Source organism: Girardinichthys multiradiatus, chromosome Y, assembly GCF_021462225.1.
Source record: "Girardinichthys multiradiatus isolate DD_20200921_A chromosome Y, DD_fGirMul_XY1, whole genome shotgun sequence".
NCBI classification, from domain to species: Eukaryota; Metazoa; Chordata; class Actinopteri; order Cyprinodontiformes; family Goodeidae; genus Girardinichthys; species Girardinichthys multiradiatus.
Window position 1 is genome coordinate 7306633 of NC_061818.1, and position 19773 is coordinate 7326405.

Here is a 19773-nt window from a genome sequence, read left to right on the forward strand (position 1 = left end):
CATGATGCTGCCTGCACCATGTTTAATGGAGGGTAGTTTTAGGGTGATGTACAGTGTTTCCTGGCACATAGTATTTTACATATGGACCAGAAAGTTTTGATGTCTAATAATGGCCTTTGCAGGTCAGCTGTATTTAAACTGAGATTGACTTGAACACAGGTGGTTTTCATATGAAAAAAGTTGTTTGCACTGGAATTTCTTCAGATGTACACTGCTCAAACAAAATAAAGGGAACACAAAGGGAACTCAAATAACACATTCTAGATCTGAATGAATGAAATATTCTCATTGAATACTTTGTTCTGTACAAAGTTGAATGTGCTGACAACAAAATCACACAAAAATCATCAATGGAAATCAAATTTATTAACCAATGGAGGCCTGGATTTGGAGTCATACACAAAATTAAAGTGGAAAAACACACTACAGGCTGATGCAACTTTGATGTAATGTCCTTAAAACAAGTCAAAATGAGGCTCAGTATTGTGTGTGGCCTCCACGTGTCTGTATGACCTCCCTACAACGCCTGGGCATGCTCCTGATGAGACGGTGGATGGTCTCCTGAGGGATCTCCTCCCAGACCTGGACTAAAGCATCCGCCAACTCCTGGACAGTCTGTGGTGCAACGTGACGTTGGTGGATGGAGCGAGACATGATGTCCCAGATGTGCTCAATCGGATTCAGGTCTGGGGAACGGGCAGGCCAGTCCATAGCTTCAATGTCTTCATCTTGCAGGAACTGCTGACACACTCCAGCCACATGAGGTCTAGCATTGTCCTGCATTAGGAGGAACCCAGGGCCAACCGCACCAGCATATGGTCTCACAAGGGGTCTGAGGATCTCATCTTGGTACCTAATGGCAGTCAGGCTACCTCTGGCCATGCGGCCCTCCAAAGAAATGCCAACCCAATTACTAACCCACTGCCAAACCGGTCATGCTGAAGGATGTTGCAGGCAGCAGATCTCTCTCCACGGTGTCTCCAGACTCCATCATGTCTGTCACATGTGCTCAGTGTGAACCTGCTTTCATCTGTGAAGAGCACAGGGCACCAGTGACGAATTTGCCAATCCTGTTGTTCTCTGGCAAATGCCAAGCATCCTTCACGGTGTTGGGCTGTGAGCACAACCCCCATTTGTGGACGTTGGGCCCTCATACCATCCTCATGGAGTCGGTTTCTAACCATTTGTGCAGACACATGCACATTTGTGGCCTGCTGGAGATCATTTTGCAGGGCTCTGGCAGTGCTCCTCCTCTTCCTCCTTGCACAAAGATGGAGGTAGCGGTCGTGCTGCTGGGTTGTTGCCCTCCTACGACCTCCTCCACGTCTCCTGGTGTACTAGCCTGTCTCCTGGTAGCGCCTCCAGGCTCTGGACACTACGCTGACAGACACAGCAAACCTTCTTGCCACAGCTGGCATTGATGTGCCATCCTGGATGAGCTGCACTACCCGAGCCGCTTGTGTGAGTTGTAGAGTCCGTCTCATGCTACCACGAGTGTGAAAGCACCACCAACATTCAAAAGAGACCAAAACATCAGCCAGAAAGCATAGGTACTGAGAAGTGGTCTGTGGTCCCCACCTGCAGAACCACTCCTTTATTGAGTGTCTTGCTAATCGCCAAAGATTTCCCCCTGTTGTCTATTCCATTTACACAACAACATGTGAAATTGATTGTCAATCAGTGTTGCTTCCTAAGTGGACAGTTTGATTTCACAGAAGTTTGATTTACTTGGAGTTATATTGTGTTGTTTAAGTGTTCCCTTTATTTTTTTGAGCAGTGTATTATATTTCTTCAGGGCACCATGGGTCCAGTAAAAACAATGTTTGTAAGTAAAGGACAGAATTTAAAGTAGTTCATCTCTCTTCACATAGACACATATTTACATAAACATATTTGCAACTCAAACATCTGAACATGCTACTTGTCCTTATTCATAATAAATGAACTGCAGGCTAAAACTTTACTGCTAAACTGCAGACTGCATTCTGAATTAAATAAAAGCCAAAGCTGATGCCAGACTCTGCAGGAGTCCTTGTTTAATCATATGATATGGGTCCAAACATGCATACAACAGTGCCTACTTCACATATGGCTACCACCACCTGCACCACCCACATGGAAAAACACAGCAAGCTAATGGAGGCACATTATATAAATATTACTATTAAGAAACATTTACTGTGCAGGCCCCTTGTAGCACACTCTATCATCTGGGGCTTAGTGTGAGCCTGAAATATGTACAATATACTCTCACTGAATTTGTTAACATGTTCATTCATTTTCTAACAGTTTCTTTATGCCTATGTTGACATAGTAACAGCAAAAGAGAAAGCTTTAGTATACTTTGTGAAAACAACTTCCCAGCTTATCATGTAGATGTGGCCATGAGGCATGACAAATCTCTGTGCTGCTTTGATTATAAAAAACAGCAGGAAGGATCGTGATTATTGTTCAATAAGGTACACAAGGAAAATGTAAACTAATTCTGCTCCTCTTATTTATTTAAGGTCGGCACACATTTTCCATCTCGAGTTATTATTAACGCAACACATTTATTGGAATCATTTCACAATTAAGACATGCGGTGTAGAGTGTGAAATAATCAAACGGTGTCTAATCAATGAAAGTGTCAGGGTAAATACAGGTCCTTCTCAAAAAATTAGCATATTGTGATAAAGTTCATTATTTTCCATAATGTCATGATGAAAATTTAACATTCATATATTTTAGATTCATTGCACACTAAATGAAATATTTCAGGTCTTTTATTGTCTTAATATGGATGATTTTGGCATACAGCTCATGAAAACCCAAAATTCCTATCTCACAAAATTAGCATATTTCATCCGACCAATAAAAGAAAAGTGTTTTTAATACAAACAACGTCAACCTTCATATAATCATGTACAGTTATGCACTCAATACTTGGTCGGGAATCCTTTTGCAGAAATGACTGCTTCAATGCGGCGTGGCATGGAGGCAATCAGCCTGTGGCACTGCTGAGGTCTTATGGAGGTCCAGGATGCTTCAATAGTGGCCTTTAGCTCATCCAGAGTGTTGGGTCTTGAGTCTCTCAACGTTCTCTTCACAATATCCCACAGATTCTCTATGGGGTTCAGGTCAGGAGAGTTGGCAGGCCAATTGAGCACAGTGATACCATGGTCAGTAAACCATTTACCAGTGGTTTTGGCACTGTGAGCAGGTGCCAGATCGTGCTGAAAAATGAAATCTTCATCTCCATAAAGTTTTTCAGCAGATGGAAGCATGAAGTGCTCCAAAATCTCCTGATAGCTAGCTGCATTGACCCTGCCCTTGATAAAACACAGTGGACCAACACCAGCAGCTGACACGGCACCCCAGACCATCACTGACTGTGGGTACTTGACACTGGACTTCTGGCATTTCCTTCTCCCCAGTCTTCCGCCAGACTCTGGCACCTTGATTTCCGAATGACATGCAGAATTTGCTTTCATCCGAAAAAAGTACTTTGGACCACTGAGCAACAGTCCAGTGCTGCTTCTCTGTAGCCCAGGTCAGGCGCTTCTGCCGCTGTTTCTGGTTCAAAAGTGGCTTGACCTGGGGAATGCGGCACCTGTAGCCCATTTCCTGCACACGCCTGTGCACGGTGGCTCTCGATGTTTCTACTCCAGACTCAGTCCACTGCTTCCGCAGGTCCCCCAAGGTCTGGAATCGGCCCTTCTCCACAATCTTCCTCAGGGTCCGGTCACCTCTTCTCGTTGTGCAGCGTTTTCTGCCACACTTTTTCCTTCCCACAGACTTCCCACTGAGGTGCCTTGATACAGCACTCTGGGAACAGCCTATTCGTTCAGAAATTTCTTTCTGTGTCTTACCCTCTTGCTTGAGGGTGTCAATAGTGGCCTTCTGGACAGCAGTCAGGTCGGCAGTCTTACCCATGATTGGGGTTTTGAGTGATGAACCAGGCTGGGAGCTTTAAAGGCCTCAGGAATCTTTTGCAGGTGTTTAGAGTTAACTCGTTGATTCAGATGATTAGGTTCATAGCTCGTTTAGAGACCCTTTTAATGATATGCTAATTTTGTGAGATAGGAATTTTGGGTTTTCATGAGCTGTATGCCAAAATCATCTGTATTAAGACAATAAAAGACCTGAAATATTTCAGTTAGTGTGCAATGAATCTAAAATATATGAATGTTAAATTTTCATCATGACATTATGGAAAATAATGAACTTTATCACAATATGCTAATTTTTTGAGAAGGACCTGTATGTTCTGATCACATGTCTTTGAGTGTCTCGTTGCTGAAAAGCGCTATATAAATAAACTTACCTTACTGTGTTGTTTAAACCAATGTTGTTGTCGTGCTAGTGTTATGCCAAGGCTTCAAACCAATCACAACAACATCAGACAAAAAAAAACTTAATTTTGTCAATTAAAACAATTTACGCATCCGGATAGAAAATTTACAGTGAAATAAAATTATTTAAAATTTTATGAAATGATTACTTTTTAGCATTCAGGCAGCTGTATGTGCACCATGATCAATTTCAGAGTAAATCAGTCCTTGGCAATTCTGGACAAATTGAAATACTTTGGTGTGTCAATTAAAAAACTGCCATCCTCTTGCACAATAATGCAGTCCAAAACCTTAAATAAAGGTCTATATATGTTCTGCCCCCGAGTTTGTTTGTTTTTTATTCTGCGGACTCTTCTAAATACAGTTTACTCTGTAAATTGTATTTAATGGATTCTGCATGTTGCCTGCTTCAACTATAAACTTCATCAAATGAAAAGGCCATTAATTTTGATGAAAATGGTAAAAACAAATTGCATTAACAACCTTAATATGGGGTTAGAACACTATTATAGGATGACTTTATTTAAAAAAAAAAAACATTAGTCAGTCTATTAAATCTACAGTTCCTGTTTTAACTGAAGTATGATTGTAAATGAACATCAAAGTGCATCATTTTAAATCAAATTGGAAACAGGTCCAAATGGTTTGCTCATTTGGCCACAGACAGTGGGCTTTAGGAGTCACAGTTGTCTGAATTTATTGCTATTTTGTTTTGAAGTGCTAATAATGTACAGAACAAAGGCTTAACTAAATTTCAACACAGAGCAAATGTGTGGATGCCAGAGCAAGTGGCACAAATTGGCTCTCACATTCAGGCTTTTACACACATACAGGATCGTGTGTTTTCCTTCAACAAGTATGTAATAGGCTTAACAGATCACAGCTGAAAGATCGTCGGTCTGGAGCCTGAGCCAGTCTTGTAGGCAATCACTACCACAATGCCTTCACAATCCTCAAAGAAGACAAGCAGAAAGGAGGAGCAAAGAGAGAAGTGATGGCCGAAGCAGTCGTCGTGACAGGGCTGCACTCCATTGCAGCCTGTAGTGACTGCTGCATTGGAAGACTGTTAATTTTCTGTGTCTGATTTAGGAATTCAAAGGATGCAAACATGGGAAATACACCAGTCGAAGTCATTTTGGCTCTGACAGGCGATGAGTTTGCCTCAGGCAAATACAACAGGCAAAGCTGTCAGGTTTTATATCCTGTGATGCCCATCAAAGCCATTCTACCTCTATTCAGAATATAATAATATTCTGCAATAAAATACTCTGCATCTTGTTTCTAAAGTTTGCTAAAGTAAAGCCAACAGACTAAACCTGCAGCAATGCAAAACAGATGGGAAGAAAAAAGAGTTTATAGTTTTGATGTACGGTACTACTTTGCAGAACTGCCTTGTGAGTCAGTTCAGCTTTCATTCTTCTTTAATTCACACCTGCCAGTGGTAAGCTAATTGGTGGTAGGCTACCACCAATTATACTGAATCTGATTTACCTGAAATAATGTTGGATAGTTTAATTTTCCTGACTTCTCCAGATATGCTTTTGCCAAGAAATTTGTTCCCTAACCCTGTCCGTCACCAAAACAACACAACGTCCACAATGAAACAAAGTGGCAGCAGCAGGATCTGGGGTTCTTCTATGCAGTTGGATCTGGAGTTTTATCAATTTAGATGAAATTATGAAACGATTCAGATGCCAAAATGGTATTTTGGAATGGCCATACAAGGGTCCATAAGTACATCTGATAGAACATTTCTGAGGTTACCTGAAGAGAGTTGTGGTCAAGAGGTCCTCACAATCAGTCAGCCAAGAGACTGTGGCGTTTAAAACAAGGAAACAGGTCTGTGCCAGAAATGGTTATAGTGTTTAACATTCTAGCAGTGGAATCAGGGTGGAATTCTCCAGCTCTTAAAGGAGGTTTCCTTAATGCCCTTAATGAGAAGCTTAAAGATAAACTCACGTGCAGGAATAAACCCAAAACACTGGATAAAAAAATGTATTTATCCATTCATATAGATAATCACCTCAAAAAAAATCATAACGATTCAACTCCGTTCCAGGGCCCCTGTCCCAGAACCTAGTGTGACATCAGAGGGAAAGACAATTTTTCCACTGGCCCCAATGCAAATCGGCAGGATGTCGAGTGGTCTCAGGGCCTTGCCTTTACTGTGGCAGTCCTGGTCATTGCATCATTTCCTGTCCTGTTGGCCCAAAAGCTGGGGTCTGCCAGTAAAAAAGGGGATACAGTAAAGACTATTGTCTTCCATTTCAAAATTCACTCATAAATCTGCATCAACCAAGATTAATTCCTTTGAAGCACTCATTGATTCAGAAGAAAACCTTATAAACCCCGATTTATTCAAGCAGTATACAGTAGCATCCCAGTTCAGAACCTCACTTCACCTGTATGCAGTTTGTTGTAGCCAATGGCCGCTCTCTGGAAATGATTACTCTTTAGACCAAACCACTACACCTTTATTGAGTCAGGAACTCATCAGGAGAAAATCATTTTCTTTGTTTTCCCCACCAAAGACACCCCAGTCGTGTTAGGTCATCCTTGGTTCAAACTACACAACCCCTATATAAACTGGTCTGAATCAGTCATTGAATCTTGGAGTCCCCATTGTTCATCCACCCGCTTACTCTCAGCTGTTCCATCAGTTCTCCCCGTGCCTCCTAAGGCCGTTTCACTTCCTGATCTCTCAGGTGTTCCTTCCGAATATCATGACCTTCAGCAGGTTTTTGGTAAAAAACCTGTTGAACCCCCTAATGGTGATCAAGTTGGCACTTGAGGAATTGAGACACTGGCTGAAGGGTACAGAACTACCAGTTATTGTTTGGTTGGATCACAAGAACTTTGCTTACCTGCAGTCAGCGAAACACCTCTACCCTCAACAGTCACATTGGTCATTATTCTTCTCCCATTTCAACTTTACTATTGCCCACCACCCTGGTTCCCATACTATAAAGCCTAATGCCCTCTCCAGACAGTTCTCTGATAACGAAACCACAGGTGAATCAGAAATCATTCTTCTTCAGTCATGCACTATCTGGAGAATCAAGTTTAACAAGCCCTCCAGAATGAACCAGTTCCCGGTCGTCTCTACATTCCATCATCCATCCATTCTAAAGTCATCCATTGGGACCCTACTTCACGTTTCTCCTGCCACAACTTTAATGTTGGTCTTCTCCGTCGCTACTTCTGATGGCCATCACTTAACAAAGATGTGCAAGACTACATTATCTGCTTGCACAATCTGTGCTAAGAATAAGAGCTCTCGTTGTCCTCCATATGATCTCCTCCAACCTTTCTTCCATCCCCACATTGCCCTAGATACAGTCACTGGTCTCCCCATCTCCAAAAATAAATCTCTTATTCTCGTCATCATCGGCCGGTTCTTCAAGGCTTGCCATCTCATCACTCTTTTCAAATTTTCATTCACTGCAGAAACTGCCAAACTTCTCATCCATCATGCATTCAGACTTCATGGTATCCCAGTCGAGATCCTCTCAGACTGTGGTCCCCAGTGTATCTCACAAGTTTGGAAAGACTTCTTCTCCTCCCTAGGCGCCAAGCCCTGTCTCACCTCAGCTTTTTACGCACAAACAAATGAACAATTTGAATGAATGAATTAAGAATTGGTAAGTATCCTTCAATGTGTGTGCACCAACCCGGTGCACACACGTGGGTGTCATATCCACATGACTTTGTGCAGCTTGCGTGTGTATTTTGCAGGATGTGACTGGCAGCTGACTCCAAACAGTCTGCACAGGGGTCTTACACAACACCAACATAAAACAAGTTGCATTACACTTGAGCACAGTCACTCTTCTTCAAAGTTTGAATGGCTATAAAAGGGACTGGCAATCAAGTGGGCAACAAAGCTGTCCAAAATCTAAATCTTCTGTTTTTCCTTCCTCGCCATTAAACTATTCTTTATTCAGTCCATGCCCACCTCACTGGGAATACTGCCAACAACACTGCCTCCCAGCAAGTCAAGCCTGTGTTCATTGAGGGGTGGTAAGGCTTGACAGGTGAGAGGACCAAACATAGATGCCTCAAACAACACTTTTCACACCTCCGATGAAAGAAACACAGTTATCCAGGTACTAAGAACCAACTTCCTTACATGGAACACCTGTGGTGGACAGAAATAAGGTTTTCACTGTAACTTGGAGAATAACGTGTTATAACATGTTATTTGTACATCTAAATAAATTAGAACATCATTGAAAAGTTTTTGCATGGAGTTTGCAAACTCTCCCCATGCATGTTTGGGTTCTCTCGGGGTACTCCAGGTTCCTCCGACAGTCCAAAAACATGATTGTTAGGGTCTCTCTCTCTAAAATGCCCTTAGACATTGCTGTTTGTCCTGTGCGTCTCTGTGGTGACCTGAGACCCCTGTTCAATGGCTGCTGGAGATAAGCACCTGCCCCTCAGTGACCCTGCAAGGACAAGTGGGTACAGATGATGGATGGATGTAAGAGTTATAAAAGCAAACTTCTGCCAACTTAGATTCTGTGCCTCTCCACTACAGGTCCTTCTCAAAATATTAGCATATTGTGATAAAGTTCATTATTTTCCATAATGTCATGATGAAAATTTAACATTCATATATTTTAGATTCATTGCACACTAACTGAAATATTTCAGGTCTTTTATTGTCTTAATGATGATGATTGTGGCATACAGCTCATGAAAACCCAAAATTCCTATCTCACAAAATTAGCATATTTCATCCGACCAATAAAAGAAAAGTGTTTTTAATACAAAAAACGTCAACCTTCAAATAATCATGTACAGTTATGCACTCAATACTTGGTCGGGAATCCTTTTGCAGAAATGACTGCTTCAATGCGGCGTGGCATGGAGGCAATCAGCCTGTGGCACTGCTGAGGTCTTATGGAGGCCCAGGATGCTTCGATAGCGGCCTTTAGCTCATCCAGAGTGTTGGGTCTTGAGTCTCTCAACGTTCTCTTCACAATATCCCACAGATTCTCTATGGGGTTCAGGTCAGGAAAGTTGGCAGGCCAATTGAGCACAGTGATACCATGGTCAGTAAACCATTTACCAGTGGTTTTGGCACTGTGAGCAGGTGCCAGGTCGTGCTGAAAAATGAAATCTTCATCTCCATAAAGCAGATGGAAGCATGAAGTGCTCCAAAATCTCCTGATAGCTAGCTGCATTGACCCTGCCCTTGATAAAACACAGTGGACCAACACCAGCAGCTGACATGGCACCCCAGACCATCACTGACTGTGGGTACTTGACACTGGACTTCTGGCATTTTGGCATTTCCTTCTCCCCAGTCTTCCTCCAGACTCTGGCACCTTGATTTCCGAATGACATGCAGAATTTGCTTTCATCCGAAAAAAGTACTTTGGACCACTGAGCAACAGTCCAGTGCTGCTTCTCTGTAGCCCAGGTCAGGCGCTTCTGCCGCTGTTTCTGGTTCAAAAGTGGCTTGACCTGGGGAATGCGGCACCTGTAGCCCATTTCCTGCACACGCCTGTGCACGGTGGCTCTGGATGTTTCTACTCCAGACTCAGTCCACTGCTTCCGCAGGTCCCCCAAGGTCTGGAATCGGCCCTTCTCCACAATCTTCTGTGTCTTACCCTCTTGCTTGAGGGTGTCAATAGTGGCCTTCTGGACAGCAGTCAGGTCGGCAGTCTTACCCATGATTGGGGTTTTGAGTGATGAACCAGGCTGGGAGTTTTAAAGGCATCAGGAATCTTTTGCAGGTGTTTAGAGTTAACTCGTTGATTCAGATGATTAGGTTCATAGCTCGTTTAGAGACCCTTTTAATGATATGCTAATTTTGTGAGATAGGAATTTTGGGTTTTCATGAGCTGTATGCCAAAATCATCCGTATTAAGACAATAAAAGACCTGAAATATTTCAGTTAGTGTGCAATGAATCTAAAATATATGAATGTTAAATTTTCATCATGACATTATGGAAAATAATGAACTTTATCACAATATGCTAATATTTTGAGAAGGACCTGTATTCCTCTAGACTCTAGGACCTTGATATCCAAATGAAAAGCAAAATGTGCTTTTATCTGCAAAGAAGACTTTCCTGGGATTGTGCAGACCATAAAATTACATTTCTGTTTACAAAATCCCAGTATTTAAAATACTGGTCTTATGTAATTTTCTGATTTGAATTCTGAATTTGGGAGGTTTCATAAACTGTGTGTAATAATTGTGAAAATTATGAAAACTAAAAGCTTGTGTAGAATAGTGCTTGTTGAAACATTGCTCTGTGATAAATCTGTAAAAAATAATGGGGTCATCCATTTTGGGGGGATAGACGGCTGAGCTGTGCAGTTCGACAGACTCTGACATCACTCGGGATTATAAAACCCGCAGGAAAATAAACTTTAGTTGTCATTTCCAGCGTGTCTCACGGGACTACGCAATGGAGGCGCATATCTGGAGCGACAGAAACTTGCAGACGAGTTACATTTTTCCTCCACACATCCATTCCCAGAAGAGCTTGAAAGCTGGAATTCTCTCTGATACAAGAAGGTCAGAAGATTCATATACGGTTCGAAGACCACGCCGACACTCCGGCGCAGGTCAAAACCCAACTTTTCAAGGAGACTCCTTGTTGATTTGGTCAACTGCAACGGTTCCTCATATTTTCCCTGTTTTGGACAGATGAGAAGTTTACCGTTTTAGGGTTGATCACGGGCGCAAGTCACTCGTTTTTTTTCTTCAGACCCACCTATCCTCAACTGGAGAAGAAATCAACATAAAAGTAATTTCGTTGTTTTTTTTTTAAATATTAAATCGCATAGGTGTATGTAGAGGTCTGGGCAGGGTGAGATTTATTTAGAAGTTGGACTTTTAAAGTTTTTCATTCAAAGCAGTTGCGGCCTGGGCCTTGTGTCCTAACCACTCTTTTGTCCCGGTTTTATTACTGGAGTTTTTCCACTGAGTTCCCCAGAGTTTTATGACTCTTTGTTCGAGATTCGGGGCAATCAGTCGCTAGTGGCTAAGGGCGCAGCCCACCGTCTACCACCAAGACGCATCAGTACACCAGGAGGGCTTCTCTTTCCAAATTAACCCAAACTGCACATTTTGTCCATAAAACTGCTGGTTTGATCTTCATAGACACTCAATGCGCATATATTTCTTTTATTATTATTGTTAGGTAGTTATGTTTTCCCCTTTGTGTAGAATAGTGCTTGTTGGTTAGGTGAAGGTTTTTGGACCATAGTAGTAATTATATAAGGGCTATATGGTCAATAAACATATATAAAGAGAAGCATTTGTGTTTATTTCGTGCAAAAGTGATTTATGTGTCAAAGTAAGGTCAACGGTCCCCCACTGATCAGTGAAGCGGCTGATTGAACAGTGACATGTAGCATGGTTTTCATTAATGATTATCAATTATTAATTATAGTTAACTAATTGTAGTTAAGTGCTTCTCAGCCCATAATCACAACACCAGAGTGCATCTCTGATTTCTATTTGTAAGCAATGATTTTTGATTAAGAAATATTTTTTCTAAATTATGATTTTTAATTGTAATTTTTGATATATATTAATTAATCAAGAATCATAATCCTTACAAACATATGGACTACACGTTTTTAATTAACGTTTTGAAATAAATAAACTTTTTCATAGTATACAGATTTATTATACTTACATCTATGTTTGTATTTGGGTCAAAGTCATGCATTTTAGCTTAGTTAAAGGGTTTTCTCCAGAAGGTAAGTCAGCGATTAAAATTTTCAAGAAAACCTCTGATTGAAAGAGAGAGCTGAATTTGCAGGAAATTAAATCGCATTTATTAATGTAACCAGTCTCCAAAACTGCAGCCTCCCCAGAGGCAGTTTTTCTGGCTTTCATTTCACATAATAGATCCAGAATGGTTTTTAGATTGATTGAACAAACATCTTTCCAAGCAAAACATTTTGTAATATTACCCAAGGCACAAAACTAGCTGTCAACACTCAATATTCTGTCGGAACAAGCAAGTGGATAAATGAGTGTGTTCCCACTGTAACATTTAAAGAGGCCAGGGCCCACTGTGACCTGCACAGCTCAGCGCCCACTTAGAGAAAGAGAGAGCAATGGAAATGTCAACCATGGAGGTCAGTGATCTGAGAAAATACCACAGAAATAAAACCGGGTTTGATTTTTTTTTTTTTTTTAGATGAAATCAAAACAAGTTATGTAGAGTTCCAGCAGATCTTTGCAAAGTAGGCCAGCAGACAAATTGCCCTAAATTGAAGGTACATTGATGATGTTTCTTGTTGAAAAACAAAAAATGATTTGAGGAATGCTTAAAGCATCAGAGATAAAAAGATGTGACTGTATCTATTTGTTTGTGGACATATTAATAAAAGCTGCCGTGCATCAAGTCAGAAAATGAATTCCAGCCTGGGCAATGTGAGATTAGTTAAACAGACAGGACCTCAGAGGAGGCTCACACATTTGCTGTTGTTGCACACATTGCATTTAAACTGAATATAAATTCAGGGGCACAGACTTTCTGCTCTAGTGTATCAAGCTAGGAAAAAATAATTTAGTGCACTAATCCAGGGCTCTCCTTTTCAATTAGTGGGAAGGTCAAGGTTGTCAGAAGGCAGAAAATGAAACATGGCTTAAGTTTTATTAAGGCTGCACACTACTGTTGGACCATGTACATTGGACCATTTGCACGTTGCTGGACACCACCAGGCCTTTCGGCGTTTCGGCCATTTTGTATCCCAGGACAGTCCGCTACTACAAATCCCAGCGAGCACTGCGGCTGATAGGACGGGGCGTCGCAGCTCTGATGCCACAGTCAACTATATAACAGAGTATGAGACGGCCCACCATTGCTTTCCAGCTGAAACCGAGACGCAGTTATCACGCAACTGGAGCATCAATTCTGGAGAAGGAATCCCACATGGACTTTCATTCAGTCTCCCTGTTGGCCAACGAGAAAACTAAGCGAATTAAGCTTACAGGAATAAGAAGGCTTGTAAGTTTTCAACTTTACCAATGGAAGACGTGGGTTTAACACGTAACCAAAAAACCACAGAGTTTCAAGGAGACGCAATTTTTCCTCGTTTTTTTTTTTTGTTCCAGGCAACAAGTGACGGTCCGTCATATTTTTCACCTTTCTGCCAAGTAGGCCACAAGGACGAAAAACAGACTGCTTTGCTGAGTATCCATGGACGCGTGGAACTCTTCCCTCCCCCACCCCCTCTCCCTCTACTCAGAGGAGACAACATCAGGTAAAATCCATCCTTTTATTTTTATTTCTTTATTAGAAATAGCGTGGGCGGGATAGAGGAGGTTTTAGTGCGATGTAGAATTGCCACATGGAGTCTAATGTGTTCTGAATTGTATGTGCATGCGACATTTTTTTTTTAAAACTTGATTGCTGTTGAATTTCGGAGGCCGCCGAGTCTCGCAAGTTGTGTTTTTACTATGCGAACATCCGAGCGCAGGTGCGCTGTGAAACTGGACTGCTATAATAACTTTACGGTGAAAATCAACCATTTTCTTTGTCTTCAACTTCGTGCTTTACTAGCTTGCCGCCAAGAGTTTATGATCCTTTGTCCTCTGGGTTTATAACTTTGCTTGGAGAAAGTTTATGACTGCCTGTGTCCCGCTGAGCTACACTTTGGGGAGTGGCCTCCCCGAGCTTCGTTCAACCATATTTCTTTTGTAATTTTGCCATAACTGCTGGTTTGATTCCATACACACCCACTGCTGTTTGTTAGTTAGATATTTTACCATTGTTAGTAGAACTTTGCATGTTTGATTAGGTGAAGATTATTGAATTGAAAGAGCGAATTGGATCAGGGCTGTTGATTTAATAAATATTCACATAGATAAAGAGAAGGCATTTGTGTTTATTTTGTGCAAGAGTGATTTGTCATTCAAAATAAGGTCAAAGTTCCCCACGTTTTGGCAGAAACAGTTGATTAAACAGTGACATCTAGTAAATAGTTATCAACTATTACTGAGAATTTACTAATTGTAATTATCAAGGGCTTTGAGCCACAATGACAACACCAGAGGACATCTCTGGTTTCAATTCATAAGTAAGGATTTTTGGTTAAGAAATAATTTTTGTCAAATTATGATTTTCAATTATAAGTATTGATAAATATTAATTAATCAATAATCATAATCCCAACACTACAATGAGACTCTACAACCTCATGGCCAACAGGACTTTCTTTTCCATTACCGAATATGGATAGAATGCCATTTGTCCCACAACATTTGATGGATGAAGGGATCTAGTAGACAGATAAGTAGTCGACAAGTGATTTTCAGCTGGAACTTGATTTTGACCTTTTGTGCTTTAATTGCAACCATCGGTCAACCGCAGCTTCCATTCACTTAACACCTCTTTCCAATGGATTACAGTGTAATAAGCATAAGTTGTTATTTAATAAAGTGTTAGGATGATTGATTAATTAATATTTATCAGTAATTATAATAAAAAATCATAATTTGAGAAAATTAATTTCTTAACCAAAAATCCTCATTTATGAATCGAGACCAGAGATGTCTTCTGGTGTTGTAATTGCAGCTCAACGCCTTTGATAATTACAACCGTTAAATACTCAGTAATAATTGATAACTATTACCAGAGATGTCACTGTTTAATCAACCGTTTCTGCCGAAACGTGTGGAACTTTTAACCTTATTTTGACTGACGAATCACTCTTGCACAAAATAAGCACAAAATGCCTTCTTTATCTACGTGAAAATTTATTAACCCAATCAGCCTGATACAATCAACTCTTCGATCCGATAATCTTCACCTACTCAAACATGCAAAGTTCTACACAAAAGGGTAAAATATCTAACTAAACAAAACAGCAGTGGGTGTGTATGGAATCAACCAGCAGATATGGCAAAAATTATAATATGACAAGGAAATATGGTGTAGCTCAGTGAGATGTCATAAACCTTCCTTCAAGCAAAGTTGTAAACCCCGAGGACAAAGGATGATAAAACTTTTGGCGGCAAGCCAGTAAGCAGTAAAGTTGAAGACAAAGAAAATGGTTGATTTTCACCATAAAGTGTTCACACAGTAAAAACACAACTTGCGAGACTCAGCGGCCTCCGAAATTCAACAGCAGTCAAGTTTCAAAAAAACGTTGCATGCACATACAATTCAGAACACATTAGACTAAGTGGCAATTCTACATCGCACTAAAACCTCCTCTATCCTGCCCAAGCTATTACTAATACAGAAATAAAAATAAAAGGTGGATTTTACTTGTTGTCTCCTCTGAGTAGAGGAAGGGAGAGAAGGGGGGGGGGGGGGGGGGGGATGAAGAGTTCCACGCGTCCGCAGATACTCAGCGAAGCAGTCCGTTTTCTTCCTTGGTGGCCTCCACGGCAGAAAGGTAGAAAAATTATGATGGACCGTCACTAGTCGACTGGTACAAAACAAGGAGGGAAAGTTGCGTCTCCTTGAAACTCTGTGGTTTTTTGGTTACGTGTTAAACCCACGTCTTCGATTGGCAAAGTGAAATTTCTGGCCTTCTTATTCCAGAAACCTCTTTCATGAATTTTTTGTTGTTTGTGGGACCTCTTCTTCTCCAGAGAGAGATGCTTCAGATGTTGGTCCGGTATCCAACGTGAAAAGCGCTTCTTTCAAATGTTCGCCTTCCTATATCCCGTCCTGGGATGTCAGACCTGGGACGGCCCCGTCATATCAGCTGCAGTGGCCGCTGGGTTTTGTAGGACAGACTATCCTGCGGTACAAAATGGCCGATGACGTTGGAAAGGCATAGTGGCAATCAGCAACGTGCAAATGGTCCAATATTCAGCAGACAAGTGGTCCAACAAAAGTACAGCCATCAGTTCTATTTACTTATTTCTTTTCTATGTATTTGATGTAAATGTAAAAAAATAAAACTGTAAACAAACCCTATGTTGCAAAATCCCCATACTAAAGTATGAATTATATGAGAAAACATCACTTCCATATTTCCAGGGATGGTTATATCTGAAACAAGAAGCCTGAGAATATATCGGCAGCATGTTTTCAGTGGGGGCTTCTTTCTGACTGCTATGCTGAGCAGTGAATTAAGAGATCTAGCCTTCTCAACAGCCGTATTATTCAATGCGGATTTTAATTTGCTCCACCACACACTCACTTTCCCCATTTTGGTGGGAAAGTTTATTCAGTTAGGAGCTTATGAGGAATGCTAATGTAAGTGAGAGTAACAGTGGTAAGATGTTGAGGAGCTATTCTGAGATATTTCTACATGACTTATTGCTCAAATGACCCAGCATATATTCTGACGACCTGCGTCTATGCAGTTCTAAAAGGATTTTCCACTTAGATTTCTCCTTTTTTGCTTTTCGTCACTGTTTTCAGATAATGAGTCAAAGAGAACCAGAAGAATTGAGAAATACAGATTTTAAATGATGACATTAGTTTCAAAATCCCTGACAAAGCAAAGCAGCCCCAGACCGACACACTATTGCCTCCTCCCATTTTTGACTGTTGTATGAGTTTTTTTTTTTTTTTTTTGCTGGTGCAAATTTCAGTCCTAAACAGTATTTTCACAAAGGTTTTATGGAATCATGAAGATGTACTTTGGCACATGGAACTCTCCTATGGATGCCATTTTTACCCAGTCTCAAATTGCATTGCTTTCAATGCCTCCCTGCTCCAAACTTTCATAGGTTATCTGTCAAAGGATATAACACCCCCTTTAAAAAAATTGACCTTATTTCGATGTAGTAAAGACATCATGAACAGCAATAGGAACTTCCAATCTATCCAATGCTCATCACCAGATCAGTTCGTCATTGTAACTTCGACATCTTAACTCTCCCTAATTAGTGTTTCCATGTCAACACAAACTAGAAAGACTTGTAAACATTGTTAATGATGCTGTTGCTCAAGGCATATCTATACTAAAGCTCAGCCTGCAAGCAAAACCTGAACTGCTATTCACACTGAGTAAAGCTATAATCAAATGACTCAGTGCTTGATATGAATAATGTAGGTCTGCAAGCATTCCTTTATAAACATGTATCCAGTAAAGCTACTAAGACTGCACCACAGAGCTAAAAATTAAAGAGTATACAGTGCCTTGCGAAGATATTCCTACCACTTGAACGTTTCTTTACATTTATTCACCTAACAATCATGAACTTTATCGTATTTTATTAGGATTTACTTAGGGACACACCAACACAAGTTGGTACATTATTGTGACGTGGAAGGAAAATGGTACGTTTAACATTTGATACAATGGATTTTATCAAGTGGTAACAGAGTAAAGTGGGCAGGAAACATTTAGAAAACTATACATAATTTTTCTCTAACTTTCACAAATATATAGAAGTTGTGTTGGTCCATCACATAAAATTTCACTAAAATATGTTGATGTTTTTCAGTTGTAATGAGATAAAAATTTAAGGGATACCTTTTTATAAAATTTCAGAAAAAAATAATTGTTAATGAGTTATTTCCATTTCTTAATCTCCTGTGATTTAAGTGGGTGGTTAGAAAGCTTAAACCACCTGTGTGTGAGTGGATACATGACACATTGTTGCAAATCGAGAAAGTGGGGAAAAAAACAGAACGCAAGGAAATTCAATTAAGTTTTAGCTGGAAGCATCTCATAAGTTTATGGAAATTAACGTTTTATGTAAATCAGTCGACTGCCTGGCCCAGTGCCAGATCACAGGGGACTGTGCAAGACTGAATTTAAATGAGCTGCCTAGGAACACTCACCAGCATAGAAACATGTTACATGAAATCTGAAAAACAAACTCACTCTTGTTCTCACATTATGAGACCAACACAGCATAACAATCGGACACTGTTTAGTGCATTGGGAATGAAGATTTGCTTTATTCCAACAGTTATAACATTTTACATTAAATGCAAAGGCAATGCTGTCACGTTGCAGATGGGAGGGCAGGTCAAGTCAGAGACAACAACACCATCTTGTGGTGGAACTGCAGAGTCACAAAAGGAGACAGCAGCTCTAATAACCTTTTTATGTGTCATGTAATCTTCTCTAAAACTCATGTAATTATTTCCTGTAGTGTCATATTACAAAGACTCACATCGTCTAAAATATTAAACTCATCTCATAATTATTACACAAAAGCGTCTATAAACTTTACAGTCAAATAGACTAATACTGAGGACGAAAAAAGTGAAACTTTACCCCTGAACACATTCAAGTGTTTATTAATACAGGTCCTTCTCAAAATATTAGCATATTGTGATAAAGTTCATTATTTTCCATAATGTCATGATGAAAATTTAACATTCATATATTTTAGATTCATTGCACACTAACTGAAATATTTCAGGTCTTTTATTGTCTTAATACAGATGATTTTGGCAGACAGCTCATGAAAACCCAAAATTCCTATCTCACAAAATTAGCATATTTCATCTGACCAATAAAAGAAAAGTGTTTTTAATACAAAAAACGTCAACCTTCAAATAATCATGTACAGTTATGCACTCAATACTTGGTCGGGAATCCTTTTGCATAAATGACTGCTTCAATGCGGCGTGGCATGGAGGCAATCAGCCTGTGGCACTGCTGAGGTCTTATGGAGGTCCAGGATGCTTCGATAGTGGCCTTTAGCTCATCCAGAGTGTTGGGTCTTGAGTCTCTCAACGTTCTCTTCACAATATCCCACAGATTCTCTATGGGGTTCAGGTCAGGAGAGTTGGCAGGCCAATTGAGCACAGTGATACCATGGTCAGTAAACCATTTACCAGTGGTTTTGGCACTGTGAGCAGGTACCAGGTCGTGCTGAAAAATGAAATCTTCATCTCCATAAAGCTTTTCAGCAGATGGAAGCATGAAGTGCTCCAAAATCTCCTGATAGCTAGCTGCATTGACCCTGCCCTTGATAAAACACAGTGGACCAACACCAGCAGCTGACACGGCACCCCAGACCATCACTGACTGTGGGTACTTGACACTGGACTTCTGGCATTTTGGCATTTCCTTCTCCCCAGTCTTCCTCCAGACTCTGGCACCTTGATTTCCGAATGACATGCAAAATTTGCTTTCATCCGAAAAAAGTACTTTGGACCACTGAGCAACAGTCCAGTGCTGCTTCTCTGTAGCCCAGGTCAGGCGCTTCTGCCGCTGTTTCTGGTTCAAAGGTGTCTTGACCTGGGGAATGCGGCACCTGTAGCCCATTTCCTGCACACGCCTGTGCACGGTGGCTCTGGATGTTTCTACTCCAGACTCAGTCCACTGCTTCCGCAGGTCCCCCAAGGTCTGGAATCGGCCCTTCTCCACAATCTTCCTCAGGGTCCGGTCACCTCTTCTCGTTGTGCAGCGTTTTCTGCCACACTTTTTCCTTCCCACAGACTTCCCACTGAGGTGCCTTGATACAGCACTCTGGGAACAGCCTATTTGTTCAGAAATGTCTTTCTGTGTCTTACCCTCTTGCTTGAGAGTGTC

At 40.8% G+C, this 19773-nt stretch overlaps 1 protein-coding gene across 2 annotated transcripts in view; it reads right to left on the minus strand.

Moving 5' to 3' along the window:
* Positions 1–6791: 6791 nt before the first annotated feature.
* Positions 6792–19773, minus strand: part of LOC124865009 (SEC14-like protein 1) — a 30631-nt gene continuing 17649 nt past the window's right edge. The window contains exon 17 of one of the 2 annotated variants that reach the window (XM_047359995.1): positions 6792–8779. In XM_047359995.1, the coding sequence (XP_047215951.1) occupies positions 8740–8779 (40 nt within the window). In that variant the 3' untranslated portion in view covers positions 6792–8739. Of the gene's footprint in view, positions 8780–18161; positions 18293–19773 lie in introns of those variants that run through there. The other variant, XM_047359996.1, reaches the window with a different exon arrangement.